Here is a 12,262-nt window from a genome sequence, read left to right as displayed (position 1 = left end):
TTTCCAGGGGACCTCCTAACAATGCCCCGGGGGAGATGCTGGTGGGTGTCACAGATGAGATTATGGCTTTTTACGGTCTACGTTTTCCGCCGACCCGCTGAGACGGGCTGATGTCTGTAGAAGGTGGGTGTTTTTGAGTCTTTTTGGGTGGTTATTTGCCTTATAGAGGTTTATACATAAACATTTGGCAGAGGTTCCCCCCGTATGGACGGACATGTTACTCCCATTATTCAGTAGGCACTTGGCAGGTGATTGGATTCAGAGTTCGACTTATAAATATAGAGATTTTTACTGGGAATGTTTCATTTTTTTACAATCTTTAAATCTTTACATCGTTTACTTGGACGTCGGAGCCAAGTGCTCCATGTTACAAACTCATTCATGTTTCTACAGTTTACTTCCCTCCGACGCGCTGAGGATCTCCAGACATCGATGGCTCGGACGTTCCAGTTTGATGCATTTCTCTGTTTAATGGTACATGATATGGGTGTGCAAGATTAACACTTTCAGTGCCTCGGGACACCGAGGACACAGTATGAGGACTTTGGCTCTTCTGGCGAATCATTTTCATATAATTCCCTTCATATTTTAAGTATTTTAACACCGAGTATTACTGTACATTGTCTGGGTTATTTAATGAATAAGGGTAAGGGAATAGCCCCCTCCCCTTGCCCCTCCGACGGGACCCTATTTTATTAGGCCGGCATTTTAACCACTTGTGCTCGAGAACCTAGTGCGGCGGATTATTTAAAGAGTTGTTTGCATTACCCTCCGGCACATCTAGGGTTAAAATCTAGTGTTCACCTTTCCATTGATAAACATATTAGATTCTTCACGGCTTTTACATACAGATAGAAAATATACAGCAAGTCCTTGAGAAAATGAATATCATATCAAAGTTACAGATTCTTACAAAAACCAAAGGGCTCGGAAGTTAAATAACTAATTTTTGGAACAATTTACTAAATTCTTTCTGGTGTAAAATCGGGTTGAATTCCACTTTATTTGGCAAAGATAAATGAGAGCCGCGAAGTTTGTCTGAATCTGTATCTTTGCAGATTCTTTGCTCCTCAGCTCTGTTCTGATCACTGAAGGGTTATTTTGTTTCCGTTGATTTTATTAAAACAAGTAGTTACACGCGGCACTCGACCATGGCCGGTATCAGCCACATTTCCCGAAATTCATCCCGTAGCAGCATATAATCTCTTTGAAAGTTTTACGCATCTCAAGGCTGCGGAAAGCATAGATTAGCGGGTCGATGACAGAATTGCACATGATGAGGATTAAATATGTGTTAAAGTACGCGGTGTAACAAACACAGTAGGAGTTAGAAGGACATGAGATGATGAGTATCAGGTGGAGGAAAAACGGTGCCCAACACACGACAAAAACACCGAGTAATATAGTAATGGTGATGGCTCCTTTCATGCACGTCCGGTGCTGGACAACGCCATCCACTGGGAGGGCAGCAATGCGCTTCACGTGTAGCCGAGCAAACAAGAACATGTGGACGTACATAGTGGCCATGAGTACAAGCATGGTGAAGAACATGGTGATGAGACACACAATCACAGTTGTGCTTTCCGAGTAGACAATGAACACAATGCCACAAATGATACACGAGACCCATATTACCATGATCAGAGCCAAGGCTTTTTTCACCGTCATGATGCTGTGGTACCGCAGAGCGTAGAAGATCGTGATGTACCGGTCAACTGCAATAATCAGCAGGTTGCAGATCGATGCCACCAAAGAAATGCAGATCAGTGAGTCGAAGATGTTGTCCAGCTGCCGGAGAAGATGTTCTCCTATGAAAACGTACTTGTTCTGAAAAGCTATAACAATAGTCTCCAAGGCATTCGAGACGCTGACCAGCATGTCGGCCACCGCCAGGCTGCACAGGAAAAAGTACATGGGCGAATGGAGGTTTTTGTTCTTGAGTATTGCAAGGATGACCAGGATGTTCTCCAGCAAACTAATAATCCCAAGGGTTAGAAAAACCTCCGACTTTATGAAGATCTGCTCGCAGAATCCCTTCGTGGTGACGTTGGCCAAGAAGCGGCTGTCATTAAAGCCCAAAGAGCCATTGAAGTTTAGAGACTGAACTGAGAAGATGTAGCTGGATGAATTCATTGTGGAGAACGTCAGACCATCCATGGGTCAGCAAGAGCCGAGAGCTAGGAGCATTGCTTTTAACGTGGTCGTCTTTTCTGTTTCTTGTGCCGTTTTCTGCAACTGCAGGATTTTCTCTATATTTTGTAAACCAGCTGCCTTCATATAAAAGTTGTCATTTCATGTTGTTTTCGCCTACGCTCTCCGTGTTGTCTTTATGAGGCTGGTAAATCTGTGTTCCTTTTTGATTTCCCTCCATCCTTCGGTCCGGCTGCACCTCTGGAGACTGTGTGCAGCAGTTTAAACGCGATCGGGAAAAACTCTTGGTTTTCACATGCTTTGATGGATCAGACTCCTCCTCAGGCTCCGGTGGAACGGAGCAGCCACTTGGAGCAGAGACAGATCTCTGAGTGGCAGCCGAGTGATATCAGCCAGAGCTGGTAGATAAAAGCCGGAGCTCTTCAAGATGTTTTGGTGCCCTCTGCAGACTCCGCTTCATTAACTGCAATTCATCTTATTCCCAGTCCTGTGCAGGTGATTTACGGAAAAGGGAAAAGTACCCGCGTGGGGCAGTTCTGGGCATCTCAGAGATTTGCCCCATCAGACTAACTGGATGTTTGAAAGGAATAATGGGGTGTTCTTTCTAAACATTATGCAGATAAGTCCCCTGGGGTAGAAACACATTGCTTCCACTCCCTGGTACTGAAATAGTTAAGCCACAGGCATGTGGTATTATTGAATCAGCCTTACGTGCTCGATGACATCATATTGAAAACAAGGACTTTAATGGATTTTTTTTATGGATCAGCCCCTGGTCCTAGTATGAAAGAAACCCCCATGAGGGCGTCCCACTCCGGAGCCTGAAACGTAGAGGGGTTTGAAAATGTGAGAAGGAATAGTAACGAGGGCAAGCAGATGAATCGTATGATACAGATGTTGGTGTGAATCAACGTGGAAAACGCGCATCTCCGGCATCATTTATTTTCATGTTTTTTTGTTTAATTTTAATAAATCACTCGCTATAAATAACGAGTCGATAATTCGCCTGGGAATTTCCCCCAGAAGGAAGCAAAATATTCCGACTGAGATACGGGGATCCCCGGCCGGACCAAAACCGCAATAAATAGCAGCAAATTGATATGGATTTCCTGCCGACATTTACACGTATCTAGTAATTAAATAAATCTTTGAAGGGGTTCTGTGACCGTTTGATTTTGGCCCCGTACCGGATAATCTTACGACTCGTTGGATCAAAGACGCTCACCATAACAACTAAAAACCTTCTCCGGAGCCACGGCAGGTTTTGGGGTTTGTTTAATTCACATAGAAGCGGCGGAGGCGTCTGACCGTGGGAAGTCTGATACGCACAAAGGCTACATAAATAACTTTTCATCTGGGCACAAGCTGCTCGGGCGTCCTCAGGCTTTACAACACGTTACCTTCTCTCATCCCGTGAATACCCCTATTTCATTAAATATATGCATTTTAACCCATACAGCAGCAGCAGCCTATTTCCGCAAACAATCTGAGCTTTCATACATTCTGGATTTAACCCTTTACATCCTGCCCGAGTTCCTCCTGCAGAGATTCATAATTCCAGAAACGAGTGACAGACGTCAGAGGTTTGCAAGGTTCGGCTTGATTTTACACAAAATTTTACAAAATGGAATGATTTGAATTGATTTAATATTTTGGAGCGCATGCGCGATCCAACTCCGTCTCTTCAGACAAGGCTTCATTATTATGATGGAATCCCAGCTCAAACACCGTCCCTTACCCTGGAAGGACCCCAAAAGCAGCTTAAACACAGGACATTAAGAGAAGACCCCCAAACCCTGTAATGAATGTGTTAACTGAGGGGGTGGGGTGGCCCCTCGGACCTCCAAGCCTTTCTAATACTTAACCCACCAGGAAGCATCTGAAGTTTGTATGGCGGCCGTCGGGCTCTCGCAGACGCTCACTTCTCACCATCAGACTATTTTCTCTGTTACAGATCAGATGAATTCAGATTTAATCATAAATTTCAAGAGCCTGAATATGGAGATTTTATCTAAAAATGTAAATATTTATAGGGGCCACAGGGTCCCGCGGAGAGCAGGGAAACGATGGCAAAAGCATGAATATTACCGCTTTATTTATTTGGGCTGCGGCTCAGCCAATCCACCTGCTCAACGCTCATATTTATTAAGGAGCCGATATTATCGATTGAATTCCGGCTGAGGGTAATGAGACCAATATATCAAAGTGCAGGCGGCGTCGGGACAGGAACCAGGAATAACACAGACCTTATATTAATCGCCTTGTGTTACTGGAACACGGAGTGCAGAGCGAGTACCGCGGAGCGGCAAGAAGAAGACCCAATCTTAATAACTACATTTATCACGGTGGAGAACAACCGCCTCATATATCTGCGGAGGATTCCCGTGAGGCTCCTGCCATGTCTGCTGATAAAAACCTCACATTGTACCCCGCTAATCCTCGGAGGGGAGAGGAGGGAGAGACGATAGCAACTTGCGCATGTTCTGGGAGGTTCAAGGAAATTCAGGATCCTTTCCAATAAAACAAATAATGTGCAAATGTAAAAGTAAAGCAGATACCTGGAACTGCCACCCAGTGGAGGTTGTAAAAATAATTTTTCATTGCAGAGGAGGTGCATAAATTCCCCCAGAAGCACAAGCTGAGGGTGAAGCGGCTGCAGCAATAAATAGAAATATAGAAACACGGGGCGTGCGGTACTTGCACCTGCTTAATTGGCGTAAATATTTGATTCCTTTAATTTCATTCAGTCTGAGCATCTGCTCCTTTCCTAAGATGCCGGTCTCATTGTGTCTAATAATGCCGCTAATTACTGAGAACGCCGCGGTGGGACGACCTTCCGACGCATTTATATATAAAGGAAGTGGAGGCAGAGACCGGCCCCGGTAAAGGCATTAAATGGCTTTTGATTTCTCAATGAGGATAGAGCCAGCTAAGAGGATGTGAACGAGCGCGCAGGGGGATTAGTGGCGACTCGCGTAGAGATCTGGAGAATATCTGTAAATTACAGTTTTTACGGGAGAGGCAGGTGATCAAAGAAATGGCAAGAGGCCAGCGTTTAAAGGAACCTGTCGTCTGCCACGGCTCACAAAGCACCCCGCGGGCCAGTACCAGCAAAGGCCTCATGAGTTTGACCAGGGGAAAAATGACTTATCAAGGAAAAAGTGAAAAGGAGACCCCAAAGCTCGTGTGACGAATCAAATGCATCCCTTCCAGTGTTGGAGAGAGGGTTCGGCTGAGGGTTGCTATGAAGACAGTTGGGTTGTGGAGCCATGCTGGACCCCAATAACCCGGTAATAAAAATGAAATAAATGGAATGGTTAAAACATCGAGCTACTGTCTCTTTGTCTTTTGGAGCGCATCAAGCTCCGCATCTCTCGGAACGTATCGAGCTCCTGGCTCCGCGTCTCTCGGAATGTATCACGTTCCTGGCTCCGCGTCTCTCGGAATGTATCACGTTCCAGGCTCTGCGTCTCTCGGAATGTATAGAGCTCCCGGCTCTGCGTCTCTCGGAATGTATAGAGCTCCTGGCTCCGCGTCTCTCGGAATGTATAGAGCTCCCGGCTCCGCGGCTCTCAGAACGTATAGAGCTCCCGGCTCCATCTCTTGGAATGTATAGAGCTCCCGGCTCCGCGTCTCTCAGAACGTATAGAGCTCCCGGCTCCACGTCTCTCGGAATGTATAGAGCTCCCGGCTCCATCTCTCGGAATGTATAGAGCTCCCGGCTCCGCGTCTCTCAGAACGTATAGAGCTCCCGGCTCCGCGTCTCTCGGAATGTATAGAGCTCCCGGCTCCATCTCTCAGAACGTATAGAGCTCCCGGCTCCACGTCTCTCGGAATGTATAGAGCTCCCGGCTCCGCGTCTCTCAGAACGTATAGAGCTCCCGGCTCCACGTCTCTAAGAACGTATAGAGCTCCCGGCTCCACGTCTCTCGGAATGTATCAAGCTTTCAGCTCTGTGTCTCTCGGAATGTATCACGCTCCCGGCTCCGCACCTCTCGGAATGTTTCAAGCTATCACCTCCGTGTCTCTTGGAATGTATTGAGCTTCCAGCAACGCATCTCCCTAAACATATCGAGCTCCCGGCTCAGCTTCTTTGCATTTATGAGCCCAAAGTTTCCTCTGACATTGTGACGTCTGGTTGAAGCTCGATTCCAGATCAATACACGGTGGCTCTGCCCCAACCACTTAAACCCTAACCCCATAAGATTCTGAAAAGGTTAAATTGGGTGCAGGGCTTCCTGATTATCCTGTTATTTTGATGTTTAATGCGTTGATTAGAACGGAGTAGAAATGATAGGAGAGTCTTCCTGCTTCGCTCATGATTCATTCCCAGACCAAGAAATGATTAAACACGATTTGCAATCACTTCATGTCTCCTCTCTATCTTAATCTGCGCAGAGAATGGGTTACAGGAGTTTTTTGGCAACTTCCATGGTTCTGGTCCCAATTTGACTTGTCTCAATAATAAGATAGACTTGGGTAACTCAGTGAGGAATGCAGCCATCATGTCGTTTTCAAATGGAGTAGCTCAGCAATGGCTTTTTTAAAGCTAAATTATTAGAAAAACATCCACTTACCTTACACTGCTGAATATCATTGATTGATATATATATATATATATTGTGGCAAGGTAACAGAGTCTGTCTATATCGGTGGCAGGTTGGAGCACTCTATATTCCCAGCATGAGGGGGTTAATTGCTGGAAGTCAGCAGGTGGATCTAATAAACCTGCACTGAGATGTTTAAAGAGCAGCCATTAGAGGCATTAGTTGTCTGGAAAAAGGGAGAGAGGCAGGTAAGCCAGAGAAGACTGTATGAAAAGGTACGGTCCAAACAAACTTGTGTTGTGCTGCAACTACTTTATGACTGGGACTGGGACTGGGACTGGATCAGCCGGCCAGTTGGTTAGGGAGAGAATCATTTTGTATAGAAAGTCTCCAAGATGGAGTAGGATTTGTTTCTTGTTTTGTTTTGTTTATTTACACTGTGAAGCTACAATAAACCACATTTTGTTTTTATTCTGCTGGAGTTTGGAGCTTCTTGTTTGTAACCGGGCCATCCTGCCACAATATATATATACATAGATAGATACACGATGTGTCCCTGGGGGCTACAGACTTTATTGTCTAGTGAATATATATACCGTATTTATCGGCGTATAACACGCACTTTTTTAACTAAAATATGAAGCTGAAACCCTACCTGCGTGTTATACGCCGATAAATCCTAGAGCCAGTGGCGGAACTACCGGGGTCGCAACTGCGACCGGGCCCTGGAGTTCTGCCAGTCAGGGGGGGCCCAAGGGGTGCCGAGCGGTTGCTGAAGACGACCGCTCGGCAACTCTCGGGCCCCCCTGACTGACAGAAATCCAGGACTCCTCTGCTGGCGGCCGCCGCCGCCCGCCTGCCTCAGCCGCCGCCACCCGCCGCCTGCCTCCGCCGCCGCCGCCTGCCTCAGCCTCCGCCGCCGCCTGCCTCAGCGCTTCAACTCTTGTGTTGGAAGCGTGAGGCGTTTGTCTCGGGTGCCGGCGCTCAGCAGTGAAGCGCCGGCACCCGAGACAAACGCCTCACGCTTCCAACACAGGAGTTGAAGGTAAGTGACCGGGGTGGGGTTAGGGAGAGAGAGGGGAGATCCTGAGAAGGGGGGTTAGGGTGTGTGTGTCTGAGTGTGTGTGTGTCTTACTGTGTGTGTGTTTTACTGTGTGTGTTTTACTGTGTGTGTGTGGTTTCCCAGATAGCAGTGATTCTGATGAAGTTTTTTTTGTTCAGTTTTTTTGTTCAAAAATGGGGGTGCGTGTTATACACCAGTGCGTGTTATACGCCGATAAATACGGTAAATATAGACACTGTGTCCGTGGTCCGGCAGGCTTTATTATCTAGTATATGTATGTGTGTATGTATGTATGTATGTATGTGTATATATATATATATATATATATATATATATATATATATATATATATGGGCACATACTGTGTTTGCAGGCTTTATTATATCACACTCTGATCACGCTCAGCCACAGGAGGGTTTATTAGCACTGCTGTCCTTGATGAGTTACAGTGTGGACGAAGCACACAGCTTACAGAAACAAAAACTGTCAATTTTCTTCCTAATTTTTTGGCTGAGAAACCCGTTATCTGTCCGTATTTATCGGCGCTCGGTCTGTTACAATAATGAATCCCTCTGTAAACGAGGCACGTCTCAGATACTGTAAATAGCGAGTCCCGCCTGTGTTGCCTTCCCCGGCCGCGTCCTGTTTATAGATGCCGATTCCCTCTCTGTGTGGCACGCGTCTGATTACCCTGAGCTGCAGAGGGCACCGCACACGTGTCACGGGCGTCACGCAAACACTTTACAGCAGTTAAATATTTGCTGAGAGAACGAAGACATCTGGGCAGCAGGGAGGACATAAAATGACGTTGCAAGCCTGGATCATCCTGCGCGTCTCAGTCCAGGGCCGACTTAATTCCAAAGAAGCCCTTACTCCAAAGTCGGAAGTCTCCATCTTTCCGAAAACATTTCACAGGCAGGGAACGTGATGTTTAGTAAATATTTGTTGCAACAGTTTCCAAGCAGTACTATTATTTCTTCTTTGCAGTGTTCATGAAGACATTGATTTGTGATTTTGGTTCCTCTACTGGGAATCCGTTCCATGTATCTCGCACCTGTTACCAGGGGCGTCACTAGAAGCCATAGGGTCCCAGTGTGAATACCAGTAGAGATCGGGCACTCCATGAAGACAAGGTAGACAATGGTTCCCCGCGAGTGATACGGTGCATTGGAACTTATGACTGCTACTCTACTGAGGTGTCAATAATTTTTAAGAGGCACTGGAGAGTACTGACCATGGATCCAGGCCTAAAAGATGTAGTCGGAAATAGACCAATGATTACATACAGACGTGGCCCTAATCTTAAAGACATGACTGATAAAAAAGAGAAAGGAACGTGGCTGAAATCCCTGGTTGGCTCACATTCATGTGGGAATTATACTTTTTGCAAACATCTACCTACTGTAAAAACATTTCGGAATCCCGTGGATGGTAGGAATTATAAAGTTAGACAGTTCATAAATTGTAAAAGTAAGGGAATTGTATATGCTGCTAAATGTAGCTGTGATAAATTGTACATAGGGAAAACCATCCAGGAGTTCCATTGACATATATCCCAACATTTGGGCACTATTAGGAGGAAAGAAGAAACATCTTTGGCCTGTAATTTTTTCCATGGTGGAGATCTAGAGTCTCTGAGGTTTTGGGGTATCTCCCAACTTAAACTTGGTCTTTTACTATTAAAAGAGGAAGCCAAGTGGCTCTATAGACTCAAAAGTCTGAGTCCTCTAGGTTTAAATGAAGGTTTCTCCTTCTCGGCCTATTTGTAGATTCTAAATAATGGGACCCTCGTTGACTTGTAATATTGATTTTTTGATCACTTATATTGTGATAGGGATATTTGGGAAGGGAATTATTCAATTGTGATGCATATAACTGTGTATGGCGAATATGCTAAAATGATGCAAATTTGCACTGGTGTTTTTGGATATGGTGCCTTGATGGTTTTTGGTGTCCTTGGTGGGATTTGAAATGTGGACCCTGGAGCTGCAGGGCAACGGTATAAGCCACTGTGCTGCCCAGCAATTTTCATTGGTGAACTGGGTGTAATGTGAATAATAAGAATTACAACGGGTAGGAGATCTAGTAATAGGAGTGGTTCTGAGCGGAAAGGAACATCAATGATTGGTGAGAATAACTGTCAGTCAATTTCTTTGACTGTTCACCTTTGGGAATTGGAGAGAACCACTGCCCATCATGTTTATGGAATTCTATTGGACTATGTGGGTGATGTCATGCTTAGTTACCTTTAAAGCAATTGGCTGGGTTTGGCAACACATCTAATATATCGGTAACCATTGGATATGATTGTTCCCTCCCCTAATCCGTGATGTCGTTAACAAAGGAGATATAAGGCCAAACAGTCTCCATTTTGGAAGCTATTAGCCCAGACCTCTGATGAAGCTCTGAGGAGCGAAACATGTCAGGGGGGCTATTTGTCTGAGTTTTTAATAAGCCTGTGTCACTGGTCATAATTCAATTATTTCTGTTGTTAGGACTGCAGCCATCAACAGTATATATGATCTAATATTATTAGTGTTACACAGCTGTGGGCACATGCCCTCATGTTACAGTGACGTAATGCCTTTCATGGTAGGACTGGTGACAATGGTGTTTTTAAACATCTTTCTTTGGTTATACCTTTTAACAAACATATTCATAAAAGTTATGTTTTAGGGTGGGGTAATAATAAGGGTATTTTTGATCCCGGGAACAGGATTGGTTTGTTTTTAATTGTAACTTACCCCTGTCCCCGCATTATTTTGGAATTGCAGTGTGAATATTGCTCCTGCACAAGCAACATGTTCCATGGTGCCAACTTTGCCCCCAAACAGTTGTAAATACCACCTTAGCCCCCTAGTAGTTTATCAGTGCCATCCCACAGCTTGCGGGTGCCCCCAAACAGCCTGCCTGTGCCATTTATGCCTCCCAAATACTTCATGCTCACACACACAAATGTCTGCACACATACACGTTAACACACACTTATATATACCATAGATTCTCATTCCCATGTACCCCTTACTTTCTTTTCATTAGCTCCCTCGCTCTCTCTCGCACCTCATACTTTACCTGTAGATCGTGTCTGGAGAGACCAGCCCTTTGTGAATAACTTCGGACTGACACGTGGAGGCAGGGACCCAGCAGACCAGAGGCAGAAGCGAGGCTCGTACGGTGAGCAGTTGGCACCCGTGACCGTGGTTGCTACGCCACTGCCTGTAACATATCATTTTCTTTATCTCCCAACATAAATTGCATTTCTTCTGTCATTTCCTCCAAAAACAAATAATGAAGGGAAAGTCCCATAAAATAATTTTTGTTGTTTTAATCATCGCACAACATATCATTAAATGAACGGTTCTGTTACTTCATGTTGCAGAGAATTCCTAGTGCTGACCCGGAACGTGCAGGTTCTGCCCTAATTATTAAAGTGCAAACCCAGCAGTATTATTACAGTGAGAACCCAGCAGTTGGCAGCAAGATAATGAGGTCTACTCACTGAGCGGTGAGCGTGCGCCCTCCACTCATCATGGACAAGTTTACCCTTAACTTAATGGACCACTCAACTTCTTTGTGAAAAGACCCAAATGACTTGGCAGGTTTATTGGAAATGCTGAGAAAATATTCCCACAAAAAAATTCAACAGAAACAATTGAAATGCTGAACCCTGCGACGTGGGACGTGTCGCGCATGGCACAAGATTTGGGGAAACTCTATAAACCCCACAGTGTGTGTTTTGTGTGCAGAAGGCGCCCTCCGCTGGCTTTAGGAGAGATGACACTGATCTGCTGTTTTTCGCAGAGTATCGGGGAGTCATTTGATGGTTAATTCGGTAGGAAAGGATTTATTTGGCCTCTGATAAAATGCCCTTTTGGATATTTAGAGAATGCCATGCCCTAAACATTTCCCTGCTGGGAGTGATTTGCTTCCTAAACCAGGAGAGCAAATATTTCATCTTGTTTTATCACTATACATGAATTCATTAAAGTGAAAGCCCCAACAAGCTTTGCCTCTTTATGTCTTTGGGGCTGACATTTCTCTATATTTTGTGCATAGAAATAGATGTTATGGTATTATTATTATTATCTTTTATTTATATAGCGCCAACAGTTACATGTATGTAAAGTTCCATTAGCTGTGGACGGTAAATAGTTGAATGGATGAGGCGATGGTGACATGTCGGGGGTTAATGGGGTTAATTTAGGGAAAGGACTTGTTATTAGTTGGGCCACTCAGTGCTGGGACCCAATTTTTAAAATATTTTTATTAGTGATATTACAGAAGGTTTTAACAATGAGGCAACAGGAATTTAGCAACAGGGTAGCCATTCCTGGGCAAGCTGGGTGCATAACGAGGGGCATTAGTGGCAAGAGGGAGGGGAGGAAAAAGTTACAAGAGACCGGAATCTAACACCAGAGGCTGATATGTAACGGAAGGAAGTTTTACTTTACTGAGAGGGTAGTTGATAAATGGAACAGTCTCCAAGCAGCAGTGGTGGAGG

The 12,262-nt window shown here is 45.0% G+C and overlaps 1 protein-coding gene across 1 annotated transcript; it reads right to left on the bottom strand.

Annotated features, from left to right (window-relative positions):
* Window positions 1-588: 588 nt before the first annotated feature.
* MC3R (melanocortin 3 receptor) lies at window positions 589-2,133 on the bottom strand. The gene has a single exon (XM_053453640.1). The coding sequence runs from the start codon at window positions 2,131-2,133 to the stop codon at window positions 1,162-1,164; it is 972 nt and encodes a 323-aa protein (XP_053309615.1). The 3' UTR covers window positions 589-1,161.
* Window positions 2,134-12,262: the final 10,129 nt, after the last annotated feature.

The sequence above is a fragment of the Spea bombifrons genome, chromosome 13 (genome assembly GCF_027358695.1).
Source record: "Spea bombifrons isolate aSpeBom1 chromosome 13, aSpeBom1.2.pri, whole genome shotgun sequence".
Lineage (NCBI taxonomy): Eukaryota > Metazoa > Chordata > Amphibia > Anura > Pelobatidae > Spea > Spea bombifrons.
Note: the sequence above shows the minus strand (reverse complement) of the source record. Positions and strands in the feature narration are given on the sequence as shown.

Coding starts and splice junctions, on each gene's coding strand:
- MC3R (XM_053453640.1), bottom strand. CDS start 2,133: ATGAATTCATCCAGCTACATCTTCTCAGTTCAGTCTCTAAACTTCAAT.